General features: G+C 34.9%; 4 protein-coding genes across 4 annotated transcripts; 2 read left to right on the top strand and 2 right to left on the bottom strand.

The window, feature by feature from the left end:
• Positions 1 to 786: 786 nt before the first annotated feature.
• LOC110689792 (guanylate-binding protein 2-like) lies at positions 787 to 11803 on the top strand. The gene is made up of 14 exons (XM_021866599.1): positions 787 to 1209; positions 1916 to 2077; positions 2249 to 2314; positions 2451 to 2594; positions 2663 to 2776; positions 4329 to 4430; positions 4522 to 4707; positions 5607 to 5696; positions 5772 to 5906; positions 6078 to 6200; positions 7816 to 7901; positions 7976 to 8588; positions 9075 to 9152; positions 10145 to 11803. Exons 1-14 carry the CDS (start codon positions 955 to 957, stop codon positions 11180 to 11182), a joined length of 3192 nt encoding a protein of 1063 aa, XP_021722291.1. The 5' UTR covers positions 787 to 954; the 3' UTR covers positions 11183 to 11803.
• A 420-nt stretch (positions 11804 to 12223) lies between these two features.
• LOC110689880 lies at positions 12224 to 13367 on the bottom strand. Its single transcript, XM_021866712.1, has 2 exons — positions 13166 to 13367; positions 12224 to 12486 (listed from the first exon to the last, which is right to left on the bottom strand). The coding sequence occupies exons 1-2, from the start codon at positions 13365 to 13367 to the stop codon at positions 12224 to 12226; spliced, it is 465 nt and encodes a 154-aa protein (XP_021722404.1).
• A 3490-nt stretch (positions 13368 to 16857) lies between these two features.
• On the bottom strand, positions 16858 to 18692 carry LOC110689931. The gene is made up of 2 exons (XM_021866756.1): positions 18458 to 18692; positions 16858 to 17463 (listed from the first exon to the last, which is right to left on the bottom strand). Exons 1-2 carry the CDS (start codon positions 18642 to 18644, stop codon positions 17195 to 17197), a joined length of 456 nt encoding a protein of 151 aa, XP_021722448.1. The 5' UTR covers positions 18645 to 18692; the 3' UTR covers positions 16858 to 17194.
• A 2104-nt stretch (positions 18693 to 20796) lies between these two features.
• On the top strand, positions 20797 to 21894 carry LOC110689879. The gene has a single exon (XM_021866711.1). The coding sequence runs from the start codon at positions 20797 to 20799 to the stop codon at positions 21892 to 21894; it is 1098 nt and encodes a 365-aa protein (XP_021722403.1).
• Positions 21895 to 22743: the final 849 nt, after the last annotated feature.

Below are 22743 nucleotides of genomic sequence, written 5' to 3'. Positions count from 1 at the left end.
CTTTATCTTTTTTGTATTTTTGACATCAAATCCCAATATTTTCTCTCTCTTTCTCATCAATAATATCTAACTACTTTGTACTTTTTCTTTCTTTCTATCTCTCTCTAACCCCACATGCATATTTGTACTCCCAATTATTACGAAGTAGTTTTAAGGAATCTACAACTTTCTTAATTCTCGGGAAAAAAACCCAAATAGGTTCTTAATAAAAGGGCGGAGGGAGTAATCAAATTACTATATTTAATTATATATATATATATATATATATTTTTTTTTTTTTTATTATTTTTTTTAAGGAACTATTTTTAATTAGCTTTGCTTAACCAAACTTTTTCCAACAACTTTTGTGTGTTGCTGGCCACACTGTGTGGCTAGCTGACACACATTAAGTAACCCTTGATCGACGAGTAACCTCTGACCGGTTAACCCATAACCGACCAAGTAACCCCTGACCGAGTGAGTAACCCCTGACCATGTATCCCTGACCGACTTAGTAACCTCTGACCGAGTGAGTAACCCCTGACCTCCCGAGTAACCCATAGCCGACCAAGTATCCCCTAACCGAGTGAGTAATCTCTATAACACTAACAAAATAACCCTCATAATAGTTGACCACATGGTGTGAACAGCCACGTATAAAAACTTATAAAGTTTTTTTTATTTTTGTAATAAAAAAGAAAAATTCCCAATTGATAGTTTTATAGGAGGTTGTACTTGTACTTCCATAACCGCAATGTTGAGACCCCACAAAAGTGTCTAGTCTAGGGTCTATCTCATTATAATGAGTAATTGAGTATTGTATAATCTTCTTTTTCCCTCCCCAAAATATTTAATTGCTTCTTTTTCTTATTCTCCATTTCCAAAAAGCACCAAAACAATCATTTTTCCTCTTTAACTCCACCTCACCAATTAGGCAATTACTCCAAACTACGCTCCATTTCCAATTCCCAAATTATGAGATTATTCCGGGGCAAAGAAACCGCCGATTCCTCTCTGTCGCCGGAAATTCCTCCACAACCGTCACCACCACCACCGGCGCCGTCGGTTACGGGCCCAGCGCGGCCGATTAGGTTCGTATACAGCGATGAAAATGGCAAGTTTCGCATTGATCCAGAAGCTTTGGCTGTTCTTCAGCTTGTTAAGGAACCAATTGGAGTCGTCGCTGTTTGTGGTCGTGCTCGTCAGGGCAAGAGTTTTATTCTTAATCAGGTTTTACTTTCTCTCTCCTCTTGAATTTTGCACTTTTTTGTTTGTTTGTTGAAGTGGTCTGAAAATTGGGAGCTTTTGATTTTGAAGTGGATTTTACTAGGGTTTATAATTGTGGTTGGTTGAATTTTTGTTGACCTTTTTTTTCTAAGTGATTTGATTATTGATGAATGTAGTTTGTGAATTGTGATGTAGTAGCATGCAATTTTGAGTTGAAAACGAAATTTTGACAATGTGATAGTTTATATGTGCTTTAAGGACTGAATTTGACAGTTAATTAGTTGTAGAGTAATTTTCTTGATCATATAGGATCAGTGATTTCGGTTTTTTCGAATTGATGCTGTAGATTTCTGATTTAATTCTTGTAATCGTAATGGATCAATTTTGACTTATAATGTTATAATATGTTAGCAATATAGGCTCTTCAAATTGAAATTATAGATTATTTTAAGACTGAAATCAATGTTAAGAGTCTTGCTACCACAAAATCACAATTGTCTATACTTTATAGAAGAAATCATAAATATAGGTTTTTCCCAGACCTGATTATTGGGCATGTCGGGTCAGGTGAGTGTTGGTCATAAGTGGCATATAAGGGTTCTGGTTCTTGTGTCTTGTTAATAAAGCCTTCTGAAGGAAGGATTTCTGCATGTGTTTGATGCTGTATTATCATATAAGAGAAGCTTACATAACTTATTAATGGTTCTAGCTTCTTGGGAGGAGCAGTGGATTTCAAGTTGCATCAACACATCGGCCATGTACAAAAGGACTTTGGTTGTGGAGTACGCCTTTGAAGAAGACTGCTCTTGATGGAACAGAATATAATCTTATACTGCTGGATACTGAAGGAATTGATGCTTATGATCAGACTGTTAGTGCTACTTCTGTTTTTGATTCATTCTCTATACGTATTTCACTTAACCATTACTGCATGGCATCTTGGCTGTCTGCGTCATGTCAATAATGGCTGACTTATCTATGTTTTATGAGTAATTGTGCTCAGTTCACTTCCTTGCATTTTATTTACACAGTATTTTTACAGGGAACATACAGCACACAAATATTTTCTTTGGCTGTTCTCTTATCCAGCTTGTTCATCTTCAACCAGGTAGGAAAACTTTTTAGTGATTGGTCATTGTTCTTGGGTTGCATATTTAATGTGTATGCAGCTTTATCTGTTTTCTAAGTGTTGCGCTAGCATCAAAATAATAGTGGTTATTGATGAAATATTTTTCATAATATAGATGGGTGGAATTGACGAGGCTGCATTGGATCAGCTTTCCCTTGTGACCGAAATGACTAAACATATACGTGTTAGGGCCCCTGGAGGAAGGACCACAGCTTCTGAACTTGGGCAATTTTCGCCAATCTTTGTTTGGCTTTTGAGGGTAAATTGCTTTGTATCCTTGAACTTAGGCTCTTGGTTTCTTTGATTTACATGTACATTATCATGCAGGACTTCTATCTGGATTTGGTTGAGGATGATCGAAAGATAACGCCTCGTGATTATTTGGAGCTTGCGTTGAGGCCAGTTCAAGGTAGTGGGAAGGATATAGTTGCAAAAAATGAGGTATGTGTGGCAAGGTTCTTCTTGTTGGCGGTGAAATGTAAAAGGATGATATTTTATTTTTCTATTCTCTAGAAAATAAAGAATTTGCTTTAATCTATATATGTCAACTTAATCATTATAGATTATGAAGTCTTAGTTGTACTCTGTTGTTCTACTCATGCATGTCACATTAGCTGTTTATGGTTGTCTCTCATTTTCCCTGGTTTCTACATTAAATTATTAAACATACAAATATACTAGTACAAAATATAAGTTAGATTATGGAGCCAAATATATATTTTTGGCTTTGGGTTTACTTCCTCCTTTCCACTAAGTTCTTCCCACTTACTATAGATCCACACTCCACATAACAATGAACATGTATAAAGTTATATAAGTGGGAACATGTGATTACCCTTTAAGGAAAGAGATTGAGACATTGAGTATAAAAATATTAGTATCTCTTTGACAAATAATGGAATGAAGCAATAGTGGGAAGAACCTTATAAAAAATGATCCAATATTTTATGGAATAGAGGGAGTACTAGATTGTTGTAAATTGGCTTTATTAATTTATTTATTTTTTAATGTAAGATGATAATTTGCTTTTACATTTAGAGTCAAGTAGGGACTATCTTTTTGTCCTAGGGTGAGGGGTAAGGCTACGTGCATCTGCTCCTCCCTAGGTCACATCATCACCACTTACTGTGGCAGCCTCTTTTGTGGAATTGGGTTAAAATGATTCTAATATATACTAGTTGGCAAATGTGGTTTTGTTCTTTGATTTTTAGCTCTGATTCCTCTATGTGGACTGTGGAGATAGCTTTTGGTTCCTGGGGTTATGGTGACTCCTTCAATGCCATGTGTACATTTCCTCTAGTTCCTCTGCGTCTATCCCTGGGATGGTGGTAGCTGGAAGCCCTTGCTTGTTTAGTGACTCTTTGAAGTTTGGCACCCCCTTTTTATACCAATATCAACAACCTTTTCCTGTATCTTGGATATATTTCAACATGATTTATGGTTTAATGGGTTATAATATGGTCTAATGGAGTATTGGCTAATAGGCATGTCTGGGAATCAAATATTTGTATCTGACATGGAGATTGGGTTGGCTGTGGATATCTAATCGTTACTCCACCTGCTTTGCTGCTCACCTAGAAACCACTACGCCACTAGACGAAGTTTTCTTTGAGAGGGGTTTAAGTATGGACTTTAAATGCATTTTTTTTTATCAAATATTTTGCCAGTGCTCTAATTGAGTATGTGAAGTGGGGGCACAGGAATCTTGGGGACTTAGACCCATTGGGTAATGTTGGCATGTTGCCTTCTGGTGTGGGTGTGGATTTTGGGGTTTATATGCATTGCTAGTGTGTAATGGCAGGTGGGTGGAAAATTAAAGTTATAGCTGACCTTTGTCCTGTGTTTGGACCATTGTTATTGATGTTCTTGCTTATGATGTGGTGAATAAATTACTAATAATATAAAAAATGAACATGAATTGGTTTATTATTTTGATGATGCAAATTATATTAGTGTATTTGGCTCCACTGATATAATACCTCATGACTATTAGATTCGGGAATCGATCCGTGCTCTTTTCCCTGACCGTGAATGTTTCACCCTTGTTCGGCCATTGAACAGTGAGACTGAACTTCAGCATCTTGATCAAACACCAGTAAGTATCTTTATTCTCCAATAAACTTTTGAGTGGACTATTCTCTCTCTCTCTCTCTCTAACATTTGCAGATTATATTTATTGTACACAGCTGCACAACTTTAGACCAGAATTTAGATCTGGTTTGGATGCATTAACAAGGTTTGCATTTGAAAGAACGAGGCCCAAGCAAATTGGTGCAACTGTAATGAATGGACCTATGCTTGCTGGTTTAACACAATCATTTCTTGATGCATTGAATAATGGTGCTGTTCCAACAATAAGTTCCTCTTGGCAGGCAAGTCTTCCACAGAATACTCTTGAGCAATTATCTTATAATTTTAGTTATGATGCTTGTTTAATTGATGATGCATGGTCTTGAATAGAGACAAATTACATACATTTTCAATAATGAACAATATTCCCCCCCTCCCCTTAACCCACCATACACACTTATTAAGGATTTTAATTAGTTATTTATTTATTATTTATTGCGTGATTAAAATAACAATGTAGTGTAATTACCAAAGAATTGTTCTCAGTTTACATCCTATCTAGTAGCAGCTAGCACACAACCACTAAGACTATAGAACTAAAATGCTAAGCCTAAAGCTTGCCAGCCATTATAAATGCATCAGTATGTCAAGATCCCCACCATACAAGAAGAGTTAAAGCAAGACACCCTTCATGTGCACAGGTTCAGCTAAGACAAAAGAGAGCTCCTTTCGTCAATAACTGAAAACATTCCTCCCTAATTGAGTTGACTCAATTTTTAATTAGCATTTAATTAGCATTTATTGAATAGTAATACTGCATATTACATATAACTAGGAATAATAAAATTTGGTTAAGCTGAAGGACGTTGAGGAGTGGTGAAAGTAATAACAAGAAACTGAATGAATTTTTGTCTGTGTTCAGCCTTATAAAAATGGCAATGACCTGGACTCGGTATACACACTAAATTCTTTGTTGGTGAGAATTGGGTAAAATCCGGAATAGAAGCTCGTTTATCTCAAGATTATGCTTTAGGAACAAGGAAATTGGGAAAGTTTCAAAAGTTCTTTTCCTGTCTTTGAGTTGCCTGGTTTAGTTACACTTCTGCCCTTGTATAGGATTTAAACCTTTATAATTCGACTTTGTGTTGTGCAAAAGATTAATTAATAAATTAATTAATTTATTTCTTTTATTTTTTTTCAGAGTGTTGAAGAAACTGAATGCAGGAAAGCATTCAACAGAGCTTCTGAAGAATATATATATGCCTTTGACAAGTCAAAGCCACCTGAGGAAGTAAGGGTCTTTCCTGTATTGTACTTTTATATTATTGTTTTATTTCTATTTATATTTCTCATGCCTTTTTTGTAGGCAGCACTTAGAGAGGCCCATGAAGATGCAGTGCAAAATGCTTTGAGCATATATAATTCAAATGCTGTAGGAGCTGGTTCAGCAAGGCAGAAATATGAGATGCTTCTGCAGAATTATTGTAGGAAGGAATTCGAGGTAGTTAAAGTTTGTTTTGGTTCATTAGATATTTGTCGAAATAATGCTTTACTCAGTTGAATGTAGGGTTCCTTAAAGTTCTCAATGTTTTAATATTTCTCAGTCTTCAGTTACTACTTACCATAATTGCTTTCCTTCACATAGCTCTTTGTTATATATATTCTAATGCAGAATTATAGGAAAAATACATTCATGGAGGCAGATTTACTATGTTCAACCGCAATTCAAAATATGGAGAAACAACTAAGAACAGCTTGTCTTGTCCCTAATGCAGAACTAGTTCAAGTGCTTAAGGTTAGAAATCTTTCCTTAAATTCTTGTTATTGTAAGGCCCATTTGCAAAATTTCCAGATGCTGTAGCTTCTGTTGCTCTATGGTAACATGGTGTCATTTTTCAACTGTGGTCAAAGAAACTTCTATCTGTAAAAGGAGTATACAATGACATGAATAAAGTGGCTTTGCGAGAGCATGTAGAATTGGTTAGACGTAAATGGAGGAAGAAAATCTTTGTGGATGATCATAGCAGCTCCTCTCCCCCCTTCTCCTACATACCTAGGTTACTGAGTAATTGATTGACGTGAGGAGAGGCACTTATGGGAGAAGCACTAGCAATTAGAGGGCTTCCATTTAGCAATGTAATATATTTTTTTGGGCTATGGATGCTGACAGTAATTTTGTATTAAGAACAGCTAAACAGTTACTAATGACATAATGCTCAACAGTGATACCTTGTATTTGTGTCTTCAGTATAAATTGTGAACAGAACTGACATAATAATCAATATTATACATATATACCGTAATCTTGTTCAACATATCTTTCTTTAAATTTAAATTGGTATGTGATAGGCATTGCTTGTTCTAACTAATGCTTAACTAATAATTGTTGATGTACACAAATCACTATTGCCACAATCAATCAATCAATCAAAGCCTTAATCCCATAAGTGTGGTCAGCTTCATGAACCAAAAGTGATTATTCCGTGTAGTCATTGACAAAAATCTTCCTCCTCCAACCCTTACGATCCAATGCCTCATCCTCATGCAAATCCATATACTTCATATCCTTCCTAACTCCTTCCAACCAAGTCATTTTCGGTCCCTCTCGCCCTCGTTTAACCTCTCCATGGTCCCACTCTTCCACTCTTTGTACCAGGGCACCCTCTGTCTCCGTCTTACATGCCCAAACTAACGCAGACGATTTTCCCTTAGTTTGTCTGCAATGCCTGTCACACCTATTTTCTTGCGAATAACCTCATTTATGATTCTATCTCTTAAAGTGTTCCGGCACATCCACTTTAACATGCACATTTCCTTAACCTCCATCTTTTTAATGTGCTACTTCTTAAAAGCCCAACATTGTGTACCATAGAGCAACACATAGAGCAACACTGGTCTTATGGCAGTATTCCCTTCAACTGTAAGGGGATGCTTCGGTCATATAACACTCCCGTGGCTGCTCTCCATTTAAGCCACCCCGACTTAATCCAGTGGGTCACGTCTTGATCAATGTCACCATTTTTCTAGATGATCAACCCAAGATATCTAAAACGTTCACTTATGGTCAAGTCCTTTCCATCCAAACTCACCACATCATCGCTTGTTCCCAAAGCGTCATACCAAAATTTTTAGTCTTACTTCGACTTAGCTTAAACCCTCTAGATTCCAACCTTTGCCTCCATTGTTCCAATTTGGCATTAACCCCATCTTTAGTTTCATCCACCAAAACGATATCATCCGCAAATAGCTTACTCCATGTCCTGAACATATCGTTATTGCCACAAATCAACAAATATCTTGGGCAATGTACTCCTTTTCATGGTAAATATGTATGGATAACTCAATAAATCCAAAATAAAGAGAACTGCAAGTCCAGTCATTTCTTGAACATTGTGGCCTTATGTGCGCAGGTGCTTGATGATCTTTTGTCTGAGTATGAAGCTTCATGTTATGGTCCTGGGAAGGAAGAAAAGAAGGCTATTTTCCTTCAGCGAAGGTCAGTGTTGGTTTTTGGTTATGCTTTCTTCTCCTGTGTTAATGATTTATCTAATGGTGTGTAAATTTTCCCAGTTTTGAAGATCTAATAGCTGAAGTTGCTAGAAAGCAACTTGATAAGGTTGGAACTGAGCGAAGTGCCCTTAAGTTGCAGTGCCAGTCCCTTGAAGAAAATGTGGTTTTGCTCACCAAGAAATTAGAAGCAAGTGAGAAGCAAAAGTCCGAGTACCTGAAGCGCTATGATGATGCTCTAAGTGACAAGAGGAAAATTGCTGATGATTATACAAACCAAGTAACTAACTTACAAAGTAAACATAGCTCTTTGGACGAGAGATATTCCAGTTTATCAAAAACGCTGGATTCAGTCAAGAAGGAATCTTCTGGATGGAAAAAGAAATATGAAGATATCTTATTGAAGCAGAAGGCTGAAGAGGATGACGCTTCTGCAGAAATAGGTGTTCTTAAGTCTAGGGCTAGTGCTGCTGAAGCAAGTCTGGCTGCTCTTCGGGAACAAGCTCAGTCTGCAAAAGAAGAAGCTGAGGAGTGGAAACGGAAGTATGATATTGCTGCCAAGGACGCAAAGTCAGCCCTTGGAAAGACAGCTGTCGTGCAAGAAACAACAAATAAGAATATGCAACTAAGGGAAGATATGCTAAGAGCTGAATTTGTTAAGACTTTGGCTGTAAAGGTATGACATACTCCGCAACTCTATTTAAATAGCCTCCTTTCTATCTTAGTTCTGGCTTGAGAGTCTGTCAAATAGGAGTAGTCACGAATTCCTTTGCTCATAGTTATGAGATTCCTGTTCTAGAGATATACTACCTCACCTCTGTTCCCAGAGGATCTTTAACATTACTATTTGCAAACAAGTTTAAGGTAATTGGAGAAAAAGTGTTGATATGGTGAGTGGTTGAAAGAAAGAGGTGGATAAAGTAAGTGTTAGTGTAAGGAAATAGTAGGAAAAACTAGGAACGAGATGGAATTGTGTAAATATTGTAATGTTGTTTGTGTAAATATTGTAATGTTGTTTGCAAAGAATAAAATAAAGCAGACGTTTAAACAACTTTTGGGAATGAACTAAAATGGGAAGTGTAAAGATTTTGCAGGAATAATGGTAGTGCAAAGGAGGTTTTTTGTTATTTTATTTATTTATTTATTTGCAAATAAAATTCAGGAGAAAGAGCTCAAGGAAAAGATGGCAAAGGTGGACCAGGTTGAACAACAGCTAACAACTTTACAGCTGGGGTTGAAGGTGAGTATATGTGATTTATCTGAAATAGCTCTATTAACTAACTAGTGTTTAGACATGCCTTGCTGTGTGATCATAGAAAATGATAGAGCTCAGCCTTCAGTAAATATCAAATATAAGTGGCCACAATAATAGAATCGATTAATAGTAATACTCATGCAGTTTCAATGTGCTCTAGTGAGTGTTAGTAATTTGAACCTTGATATTCTTGTTTCCTTTGCTTTCATATTTAGTATATTATTGGTGAATGATGATGGGCCATGGATTTAAACCTAATGATTGAAGTATTATTATTGTACCATAAATCAGGGTTTTAAAGCTCATAACTACTATGAAAAGAGTACTGATAGCTGTTTAAGTTTTACATCCCAGATATCATCTCTTTACTTTATTTGTTCGTGTTGACTTAGATTTTCCTTCAAGGGGATTAACAATGGACTAAATCTGGCCTGTAATAACTAATTTCTATTGACCAAGGCTCACTATAGTTTGAAGTGAAGGATGAGTGAAAATTACAAGAATCAGAGCAACACTTACCTTTCTGCTGGCTTTTCTATGTCAGATACAGTCTAACTTGACATGAATAGTTAAAAGAAATTTCATAGTGAAGCAAAACCGAGTCAATAAGTAGCGTTTTTTCTTTTTTTTTTTTTTTTGGGTAGAAAGAGTCACAAGGGCAACGATGTAGATTTGATTTGATCTCAAGTCTTGGGTATCACCCCCCAAGACTTTTACCAACTAAGCTATTTAATATCCACGCTCATAAGTAGCTTGTGAAAAGCAATGCGCATTTAAAACCTACCGTTGTGATGAATTATAAAGTGTAATGGAGTACTTGATGAATACTCTGTTCTAGACTGGATTGGGCAAACCTTTCATGGCCTCACTCTTTCATTTCTCCTTTAAATTACTGTAATGTTGTGCAATTGTATTGACATACAGCTTACATTTATGATTTTTAATAGTTTGATTTATTGTTTTCTCAACTTTTTTAGGCTGCTGAGTCAAGAGTCATCAACTATGATATGGAAGTATCAGATTTAAAAAACAAGATAAAGGTGCTGGAAGAGGAGTTGGAAGCTGCAAAAGCGGAAGCAAAATCATTTGAGAGACAGTCAAAGATACTTGAGCAGGAAAAAATCTATCTGGAGGAGAAGTATCAACCTGAATTCATGATGATTGATGAGCTACAAGAGAGATGTAAAGCTGCTGAAATAGAATCCAGGAAAGCTGTTGAGGTTGCTGATCAAGCACGAGCAGAAGCAGAGATTGCTCTAAAGGAAAAAAGTGATATTCAGAAAATATACATGGAAAGATTGGCCCATATTGAGAAGGCAGAGAGGCAGATTGAGAATTTGGAGAGGCAGAAAAAGGATCTAGCTGATGAACTTACTAGAATACGTGCATCAGAAATGGATGCAAAATCTAAAGTGATATTGCTGGAGGCTAGAGTTGAAGAAAGAGAGAAGGAGATAGAATCTCGAATGAAGTTAAACAATGCTGAAAGATCCAGCACAGTTCAAGTACTTAATGAATTACTTGAAACAGAGCGTAGTGCTCGAGCAGAAGCCAATCGTAGGGCTGAAGCTCTCTCTGTTCAGCTGCAGACCACCCAGGGTAAGCTTGATCTAGTGCAACAAGAATTGGCTTCTGTTCGTTTTAATGAATCAGCCTTGGAAGCGAAGCTCGAGGCTAGTAAATCTAATGGGAAACGTTCAAATGTGGAGGCCATTGAAATGAAGGTTGATTCTACTGAGGATGATAGACTTATTACTCGAGTCAAGAAGAAGCTTAAGAGCATTGGCAGCCCTTTCCGGCAAACAGCATCATCAGAAGATGTCCATCTGGTTTTTGGGAGTGGTGAAGATGTTACTGAACAAATAAATTCAGAAGATTATACCAAGTTTACCGTTCAGAAACTAAAGCAAGAACTGGTGAAACATAATTTTGGTGCTGAGCTGCTGAAGCTGGCAAATCCTAGCAAGAACCAAGTCCTTGCTTTATATGAACGATGTATCCTTCATAAGTATTGATCAGCTGGCTTACGGACAAGTAGTTATGGTAGCATATGATTTACATGCCTCAGTTACCATGTTCAAAAGGCAACTACATGGCTTACCTTGCAGATTAATCTTCATTGTGATTGGTTAGTCCTTTGTCTCAGTGTCATGGAGTTGGATGGCGTTCTACTGGGACTGGGTTTTTCGGTAACATAATCCTTTCTTGAATTTCTTGCTGTGAATATAATTTGATAGGTTTGCCATAAAGAATTTTCTGCAACTTTTTTGGCAGTTTATTCCTTCAATGGCATAGGTGAAATGCTATTTATGTCTGGCTGTGTCGATGTGAGTTTGAAATTGTCTAATCTTTGTCAACTGTATAAATATTCTTGCAAGGGTGTCTATCTTTTAAAGGTCATGTTTTGGAACTGCATATTGATTTGGGGTTTTAAGATAGGTCGGAGAGGTTTTATAACAATTCGTGCTAATAGTTTGTTGGTGTGGAAGTTCTTCCTGTACTGTACATCTACTTTCTAATAATGCCGATTTTTTTTGAATACTTTGTATCTGTCTCTGTAACACGATGCTTGTATTAGCTTTATTTGAGTTTGCTCTCTTGTATAAAGTCTAATCAAGTCTTGGCATATCACCAAATTAGGTACAATATTTCATCATAAATATTGCAGTATGGTATTTATTTATTTCAACCAAGCTAGTAGGAAAGATTGCACTATATAACCTTAACGTTGGGGTTAATCCCCACAAGGAACAGTTTGGGGGTAGGACTGGTAGGTATCCCTCCCTCTCACTTTCAAAGTGTCTAACTTGCAAATACCGTGAAGGTTGAGGTATAGTATGGAATGGAACATTTGTTTCACATTCTTGATAGGTGCCTAGAATGCCTCATTGAAACAATGTCCAAAAAAGTACAATCCAAGACAGGAAGATAAACTTCATTAATCTTAATATATTAAAAGGGATGATAATTGGAAGAACGACTCCAAAACCATGATCATAATTCCTATTACAAATCCTGTTGCAATTGCTTGAGCCCTCGCATAAAAATAATTAAACTTATAGGGTGTTTACGTAGACGAAAGGTCCAACTTCGAAGAGGCCAGGGTGCTCATTAGATTTAGCTATAGGAGCACCAGAGGTGCCTTTGTTAGTATCAGTTGGGAAAATGCAGTCATGTTCGCCATGGCCGGGGCTGTCAAGGTACACTCTGCAGTCATCGCTGACACGTTTGTATGGCAAGTCGATGAGGAAGAAACCTTCATTATCCGTCACTGTTGACTTGATACGGAACCAGGGACAGTACACCTCTACTCTTGCCCCTGTCAATTTACCACAATTTCTATGTGTCATCAATTTTAATCAATGGAAATCTATCTTACAATGTTATGTGTTGAAGTATAGCGTTCTCAAACAACACATACGAGTGCCTCCCATTGATAAAAGAAGTTAAACACCAAAGGATCTACTCGATCTTATAGCCATAAAGTTTTGAGATGGACTTCCTTGGACTTTTAAAGTGACTTGAGTATTATTAACAAACAATAGAATTGATTTTAAAACAACTTTTTCAGATAACTTGCATCAAATAAGAATAAACTTACCGATTATTACTGCTAGTTATTACCGCTAAAATGCATATAGTAAGAAGATTAACATAGATATAGGCCTTGTTTGGTTGACAAACAAATTCATGGGAATTTTAATTTTCTAGGAAATGAATTTATGCATGCTTGTTTGGTTGACAATAATGTAGGAATTGGGACTTCTTAGGAAGTTCCACTTCCCACAAAATGGAGGAATTAACTTACCTAGTCCTCCCTAGGTAAGTGGAACTTCCCATAGGAAGTGGAAATTCCTATATTTAACCAAACAATTTTTGAAAATTCCTATAAATTACAATTTCATAGGAATTGAAATTTTATAGGAATTTCTACTTCCTACATCCAATCAAACAAGGCCATATTGTGAATATGCTATGCAAGAACTCGCGTTATATACCTTCTAGCGGAATCCAATTATTCCAATCATTGTTATTTACGCAGAAGATGGTGCCTCGGACCTTAATATCACTTCTTTCTGGGGCAAATACTGGCATATCTACGCTAATGTCGCCGTTAACATTGTTATCAAGAGACGTAATAATACCTAGAAATGCAATAACAACAATGGTGTCTAAGAAGATATTAGAATAAGAAGTCATTGCTGTGAAATTTTAAAACCTTTGTTTTTCAACCTTAAAAATTTTATATACTTCTTTTATTTGGTACTACATACAATATTACAATATTCTTTGACTTCTTATTTATAAGACTTGTACGAAGTTAATATGTTAACTTGTTTTTCAAGGTATACGTGTATCTTATGATGTGCATGTTTTACAATTTATTTAATTAATATACTTTTGTATGTTCTGGAATTTTATTTTTGCTGCTCTTAGCTACGGTACGGCCTGCGGGCGACTAGTTAAGTTCACGTTTGTTGCCGGCGCAACTAAATGATTTGCACAGCACTAAATCTTTATGTCAACTCACTTATCGACCAACTAATATACTAAAATTGTCGCTTTACTATGAACGATGTGTCCTTCAGAAGTATCGATCAGTTGATGCTCATGGACACGTAGTGATGGTAGCAAATGATTGAGTATGCTAATTGATTTTGGGCTTCAATCATTAGCTTAAACTTTTGATTGAGTTGGTCTTTAAACAGTAAAAGAATTTAATACTTAGGACCGGCCTCATCAAATGAATCCTTAGTTACGCATATTGTAAAGGCAACTATTAGTTTAGATGAACTACTACGAGAGGGGGGTGAATTGTAGTAGGTTCCAGTTGGTCAATCTTTTGCGGAATATAAAACAAAATTTAAAAGGAACTTAAAGCACACAACAAGTTTTACGAGGAAACCTTGCAGGGCTCAACTGGAAGTAAAATCTCGACCCTTCTCGGGATTTGCAAACCAAAGCTTCACTGTAATAGGGCAACTCCTAGTCACCACCTATTACTCACAAACCTTTCTCACAAGTTCCTACCCACCAACTTGCTACACTCACAAGCCACTACCCGTAAGCTTGCTACCTCACAAGTTCCTACCCGGAAGCCTGCTACACTCACAAGTTTCTACCCAACCTAACAAACTTAGGTTCACTCAGCACTTAAGTTTCTACCCGGACACTTGCTACCTGATAGGACCCTATCCTACCCAACCTAAGTACCACACTTAGGTTCACTCAGCACTCCCAGAGTGCCTACACTCTACTTCTCAAGAAGCTAAGCTCACTCACTGTGCACTCACAACTACAAATTAATTATAGAGAATTCACACTCACCCCAAAAACCAATTACAACACAAAGACTCACTCTAATATATAATTGGAAAGCTATTCATGAAACCCGAAATCAAAATGATAAAGCTTAAACCTTTGGCAAAGTTACTATTAAGCACTTAGTGGTTTTCACGCTAAAACTCTCACTTCACTTCGAAGAATTTCTTCCTTATTTATAGAAGACGTCAACTAGCAAAGTAGGGTTTTGATAAAATGATAAGTTAAAGATAAATAAAAAATTCAAACTTATCATATTAAAACAAAAATCAAGTAAACTTACTTTTGTTTTTAAGAAAACCTTTTCTTAGTCAAATTCGTTTTTATAAAAGATAGAGTTTTATATGAAAAAGATAAAACCAATTAAAACAGATTATAAAAGATAAAATCAAGTAAAACGGATTTTAAAAGATAAAATCAATTAATTTTTTTTTCATAAACTCAAGATAATCTTTTACGAATTAAATAGCTTGCCAAGCTCTATCTGATTTCTTATAAGTCTCATGCATATCAATCAATTATATATTTACATCAACCCTAAATAACAAACTTATCTTTAATACAACCTAAGTTATGAAGTTCATCTTTCAATTGATATCTCGAGCTCTGCATTGGTTCTTGATTCTTGAAGTCACGTTCCAGCATTACACTAGAACTCACAGACCAAGTCATTACAACCTGCTGTCATTCATCCCCAGCATTACACTGGAACTCGCAGACTAAGTCCTGTTGGAACTTGTTGTCATGCTTCTGTTAGGAAGCTCTTGATATGTTCCTGTTAGGGAACACCTTGTAGTTCCATCCAGCTTTGTTTAGAGAACTTCTTTCTAGAACTCTTCCTCTGATCTTACTTGCCATCCTTAGTTTTCTTAAGTTCCTCTGTTCCAAACCTCACTTCAACTCCCAGAGTTTACTCATTCTGCAAAGATCAAAACACTAGAAAAATCTTATTAGATAGAAGTTTGCTCAACCATCAACATCATCATCAAAACCTCTTGAGGGTCAACAACAACTATATGGTGTACCTTGTAATCCTATCTCTCGGCGGTATAGAGTTGGATGGTGTTGAAGTGTAACCTATTCTAACAAAACATGTAAGAGCCCCACACTGACAAAAGAAGAGAGAAACATTTTACAAGGTTAAGGGACTCCAACACTTGTATTTAATAGATGGCATTCTATTGGGACTGGGTTTTGTGGCAACATAATCTTTTCTTGAATTTTTTGCTGTGAATAATTTGGTAGGCTTAGCTTGACGTAAAGAATTTTATGCAACTTTTTTGGCAGTTTGTTCTTTCAATGGCATAGGTGAAATCATTGAAATTCTATTTAAATTTGATTGTGGGAATGTGAATGTGAAATTGTATGATCTTTGTTATAAATATTGTTACAACTCTTGCAAGGGTATTAGTCAATACTTAAAAGTCATGTTTTGGACTGCATATTGATTTGTGATTTTAAGATAGATCAGAAATAATTTATATACAAAAATGGCGCTAATGATCATCATTTTAGTTTGTTCGTGTGGAGCCGTGGAAGTTCTTCAGGTAATGTACAATTGCTTTCTGGTTATGTTTAGTTTTTTGTAATTCTTTGTACAAAGTATTTGTCACTATAACACTATGCTTATATTAGCTTTATTTGAGTTTGATCTCTTTTATTGCGTATAAAAGTCTAATCTAGTCTTGGCTTATCACCAAATTAGGTACAATATTTTCTCACGGAGCATTTAGAAAAAAAAAATCCTTAATTAGTTGAAACAAGAGGAAATACTATTCCCCTACCTTACTCCGTAAGAAACATGGTATGAAACTTTTGTTTGGCACTTGTGGCAGGTGCCTAAAATGTCGTCTCATTGAAATAATGTCAAACAAGAAAGGAAAATCGACAATAGTAGTCTTAACTTTGACCGTCTTTTTTTTTAAGACTCCTAACTTTCAATTAACTTGGAGCAAACTCAATTTATAAGGTTTTTATCCTAAATCAACCACAATTTCCAATCAATTGTTGACATGATCAATTCCAATCTCAGATTTATGTTCTTGACTAATTAAAAAGGTCTCAATAATTGATTATATATCTCAAGCTTCAAATTCGCTTTAATTTCTTTTATTTTTTAATCACATAGGAAGGATTCGTGGTATATTATTGGGAGAGGAAAAAGATAAAGAAAAAGAGAAATCCATGCATGCAATGAGAACGGGATATAGATTATCATTGGTACTTACTTGCAATGTCGTCTCAATGTTCATCAAACCATTATGACATTTATTGCTGGCATTATTTTGATCATCATTTTTTCATTCAATTTAAAGACTTAACATCACTCGACAGCAATTTTGATTCTAAAAGTTCGAATGACCAAATATTAAAAAAAATTATAGTAAATTTTATAATCTCCATCAATTGACAAAAATAGAGGGTATAAAAATTACCCACCCTTTCTCTCAACTCACAATCTCATATGACACTTTGATGAACTAAGCATCATCCCTAATAGAAGAGCAAAATAAAATACATTTCAGAGACAAATAAAGTGCAATTGAAAACACACAATTATATGTAGTAGTAATTATTAATCTATCTCGATACATAGATTGAATAGATCATTGAAAGGAGTTCAAAGTCACGCACGATCAATTCCACTTTCAAATCCCGTTACGTTGCAATTGCACGAGTCCACAGCCCTTGTCACGTAAAAGACATTAAACTTCTGCAGGAGTGGTTCTGTAGACGAAAGGTCCAACTTGGTAAATGCCATTCTCATCAGATTTAACTATAGGAGCACCAGATATGCCTTCGTTGACATTAGTTCGGTAAATGCAGTCTTCTTCGCCATGGCCGAATGTATCAAGGTACACTCTGCAGTCGTTGTCGAAACGGTTAGCCGGCAATTCGACGATGAAGAAACCATTTTCATCCGTCGTTGTTGACGTAGTTTCGAACAAGGGGCAGTACACGTCTGCTATTTGCCCTGTCAATTTTACACAAATTTATGCATCATTATTATTATTATTACAAATAGGGACTATGTGATAAGGAGAGAGAAAGAGTGAAAACATATACGTAGTACAAATAGTCAAATGTTACAATATTGTTGAAACTTCTTAATATAGTAATTGTTGCAACATTAATTAAACGGAGCAAATATATATATTTGTCTTACTTTCACAATATTCTCGTAATACTACCACTGTTTCTTATTAGTTGCAACACAGAGTTATTATTTGTGAGACTTGAAAAATTCCTTTATTACAACTAATAAAAAACGAAGGTAATACAAAACATCCAAAAGTATCATAAAACTAAGTGTATATCCCACAATTGACGCATTTATTTATGAACAAATTTAAAAAGTGGTCGTAGTATAGACTAACTAGTCAAATAATGACTTATAAACAATACAAAATTAAGTGAAATGATGTATACTAACATAACTACTTTATTTATTTATTTTTTTACGTTAATGTATATATAATTTTGACCATAAATATATTTAATAAAATTATAAAAATCCAATGTAACGAGAAGTCGAAAATATATATCAATATGACAATTTATATATACTCTGTAGTTACTAACTTACAATATTTTACATACATGACAACATTGAAATTTGTATAAAAGTACACTTTAAGTTAAAAGATAAATAGTAAAAAAAAAAAAAAAAGTCAAATTGTTTCGATTATGCTGAAATGGAGATACATTGGACAAACTCAAACCCGAAAATAAGTCCAAGGTTTCCTTTATAGTGAAATGAGGTTGGCCGATCTCCATTCTCATTTTATGAACCTATTTGACCTACTATGGTTATCCTAAATTTTATTCATTAGACATTATAAATGTTGAATATGTTTTGAAAAGTATTCTAATAAAAATCATATATGGTTTATCTTGGTTTTGAAAACTATTTGTACATGCATAGAATAAGAAGACGAACATACAGATTAATTAGCACACATATTTACCTTTCAACGGAATCCATTTATTCCATTCATTCCCCTTAACGCAGAAGATGGTGCCTCGAACCCGAATAACATCGGTGTTTTCCCGGGTTACTAATGGTACATGTACACTAATGTCAACAGCAGACACAATACCCAAAAATGCAATAACAACAATGGTGGCTAAGAAAATATGAGAATAAGAAGCCATTATTGCTGTAACAAACCTTGTTTTTCAACCTTAATATATTTATTTTATAAAAATTTGCTTATTTTTTGGTGCTACATACAATATGCCTGCCTTGTTATATATACTAAGCTATTATGTATTTTATAATTTGCATGATTTACATGTATATTAGTTTTTTAATATACTTCTTATATGCTGGAAATGTTTTGTATTTCTTAGTTACGGCCTGCAAGCGGTTAGTTAAGCTCACGTTTGCAATTGTTGCCAGCGGAAATAAATGATTTGCACAGCACTAATTATTACAACCTCCGTTCCTTTATTTTTGTCCCATTGTCATTTTTTGGGTCAAACTTTGAAAACTTTGACCATAATTTACAGTTAATCTATAAAAGATAATATAGTTATGAGCGATCTTGTTAGATTCATCTCATTGTATATTTTATTAATATCATGTTTTTATAATTTTTACGTATATGGAAATAAAGATATAGACGTTTTAAAACGCGTCTTGGAGACCGCGCACAGTCAATGGGCCAAAAAATAGGAACAGAGGGAGTATTTTGCATGCCAACAGATTTCCCCACTAAACAATTTCATTGAATATATTTGTCTGTATTTTTGAAAGTTTGACAAAGTTATTACCGACTGTTTTTAGAAATATTTTTGAAATGTAGGGTTTTCTTTGTTAGAAGATAAGTCTAATAAGTGAATGCCAATTATTGATTTGATTACACAATGCTCATATAGGTCCAAACACTTGTGAACTCATATGGCTCTATGTGAGTAATTATTGTATTATTAGTGTAACTTATGGCTATAAATACAATGCCATAGAAGTAAGAATACAATGATAACACTACAACAATTTCACCCATCTTCTTTCACTCTTTTACTCCTTTTATTAATCAAAACTTTTCTATCGGTAAATTCTTTAACACGTTATCAGCACCAGTTTTCAGTCAGGTATATTTATACCTACTTCTAAAAATTTATAACAAATAATACTATCTACTTCTAAATGTTTCGAGGAGTATGCTCTATAGTTGCCCATATTTGGGATCCTCTATAACAGAAACTCAAACATTTACTATATATACCTCAAAAACAACGGTGAAAGTTCTCTTACTTGTGAATTTACTACTATCATCTTTTGTTTATTCATGTTGATGTTTCTTTGTTTGATCCATGTTGATATTACATACTCATTTTACGTAAATTTTTATCTTAGTTATTATAATTGCTAAGTAGTAGCTTTGCATGCATATTATTATTAACTAGATTAACAAAAAGATGCAGCCTTTTACACTTATTATTTTTCTTACTTTTACATACTTTTTGTGTTTCTTTCCGTTTTCGAACCCATGATCTTTTATAGATATTAGGGCTCTCGGACCACTATGGCTTGCATTCCCAGTGTGATAACCTTTTACAATTATAAATATATATATATGGACCATAATTTTATGCCAGTACGTTAGACTATTATATGATATTTTTACAGTTGTACAGAACAGTAACGGATAAACCTACCTCTATAAAAGACGGATTTTTCCCCCAATTTCACCACAAATCCCTTATCCTTTCCCACTTTTTATCCAAAAATCACCTAAAAAAAAAAAAAAAAATAAAAAAAATTCACCCCCTTCTTCTCCGATATGTTCCCCGACGACGGCAACCAAAACACCCAAAACACCCACAACTTCACTTTTGAGGAAGATTTAATGAAGATAAAACAATATTTCCTTCTAATTACGGCGCTTGTAATTTTATTAGTAGCAATATTAATTTTTGTCATTATGTATAAGTAAAACTCACTTATTTTGTCGTTTTAGTATATTAAAAGCTTGTTTTTGTTTTATTATGTATGTTTGTTGTTATTAATCATCATTGTATAATATTACCGTTATCATTATAATTATTGTTACTACTGTCATTGTTGTCGTTTTGCTGTTTTTTTTGCAACTAACATGATTAATTTTTGTCTAATCATATAATTACTCACAATAATAAACCAAGGGGGAGAAAAGACTATATTATTTATGGTTTATTATTATTAAATTTAATTATCACGTGTCTTATTAACTTAATTATAAATATGGAAGAACTAAACATGTGAGTTGTACATATAATTTGTTATTATAAACTAATTATCACGAAATTTGTTGTAGCTAAAATGGGAGACCTTATGAAAAGACAGTTCAGCATCTTAGATTTATCTGGAAAGAAATTTCTGGAATGGAAAGTGGACGCAATGATGAATTTGAAAGCTCAAGGCTTGGAGCACACTGTTAAAGAAAATAAAAGTCCCTCTGGTCAAACAACTGATACTACCACTTCTTCAATGACTGTTGCAAAACCTGTTACTGAACAAGATAAGGCAAAAGCCTTAGTGTTGTTAAGGCATCATTTACATGAAGGCCTTAAAACTGAGTACATGATGGTTGAAGATCCCAAAGAATTATGGGATTGCCTTAATGAAAGATTTGGACACCACAAAAGGGTGCTCCTTCCTAAGGCATTATTTGACTGGACAAATTTACGGTTCCAGGATTTCAAATCTGTAATTGATTATAATTCAACCATACATGAGATAGTGTCTATATTGAGATATTGTGATCATCCAGTTTCGGATGAACAGATGATTGAAAAAACACTCACTACCTTTCATGCAAGTAACATACTGTTGCAAGAACAATATCGTGAAAGAGGTTTTAAAAAGTTCAATGAATTAATGAGTGTATTGCTTGTTGCGGAACAAAATAGTGAACTTTTGTTGAAAAATCATAACCTGAGACCAACTGGGTCTTTGGCCACTCATCATGAGGCAAATGCAACAAATTCCTATCCACCCGAGTCAAATGCTACAAGAAGAGGTGGACGTGGAAATTACAATGGCCGTGGAAAAGGCCGTGGAAATTATCGCGGACGAGGCCGAGGACGTGGTAGAAACAATTTTCAAAGAAACAGTAATTTCAAAAATTTTGAAAAACAGAAGGGACAGTCATCTGGAAGCCACAAACAAACTCTTTCAAAAGGAAAAGACACATGTTACAGATGTGGCATGACAGGACATTGGGGACGTACCTGTCGTACGGCCAAACATTTGGTAGACCTTTACCAGGCTTCTGTAAAAGGCAAAGAGAAAAATGCAGAAGCAAATTATGTTAATGAAGAAAATGCTCCATGTCCTACCCTTGATGTGTCCGATTTCTTCATGGACAATGCTGAAACTGGGAATGATTTCATTCTTGGAGAAAACAACAATGCTTAGGTTCCCCATCTACTAATGTAACATATGCTATGTTTTAATGTATTTTTCTTAGTTCCCTGTATTTTAAATTTCTAGTCATGTACTTTAAATCTTTATCATCAATAAACGTTTGTATGATATTATTCTAAACTAATCTTAAATTTATTTTATGAAGATATGGATCTACCTGAAGTTAGTTCCGAATATCAATGCCTTTTGGACAGTGGAACAACACATACTATCTTAAAAGATAGAAAATATTTTTCACAACTAAAGTTGTTTCAAGCAAATGTAAACACCATTTCCGGGTCAGCTAAATTAATTGAAGGATCTGGAAAGGCTTGTATAATGCTTCCAAATGGAACAAAATTAATAATCAATAATGCTTTATATTCGAGTAAATCTCGAAGAAATCTCATAAGCTTTAAAGATGTACGCCAAAATGGCTATCATCTAGAAACAATGACGACAGATCAAAAAGAGTATATATGCCTCACGGCAGAAAAACATGGCAAGAAACATATATATGAGAAATTGCCAGCATACTCTTCGGGGTTATACCGTATAAACATACGACCCGTGGAAATCAATATGATATCTAACCAGAAGTTAGATGACAAACATTTGATTATTTTATGGCATGATCGTTTGGGACATCCAGCAACTGGGATGATGCAAAGAATAATAGCACATTCAGTTGGACATTCAATAAGAAATGTCAAAATTCCCCGATCAGATGAATTAACATGCTCTGCATGTTCACTTGGCAAATTAATAATAAGGCCATCTATGAACAAAATTGCTACTGAATCTCCAAAATTCTTGGAAAGAATTCAGGGAGATATATGTGGGCCAATTAATCCAGCATGT

Source organism: Chenopodium quinoa, unplaced genomic scaffold (genome assembly GCF_001683475.1).
Source record: "Chenopodium quinoa cultivar QQ74 unplaced genomic scaffold, ASM168347v1, whole genome shotgun sequence".
In the NCBI taxonomy this organism is placed as follows: domain Eukaryota; kingdom Viridiplantae; phylum Streptophyta; class Magnoliopsida; order Caryophyllales; family Amaranthaceae; genus Chenopodium; species Chenopodium quinoa.
Note: the sequence above shows the minus strand (reverse complement) of the source record. Positions and strands in the feature narration are given on the sequence as shown.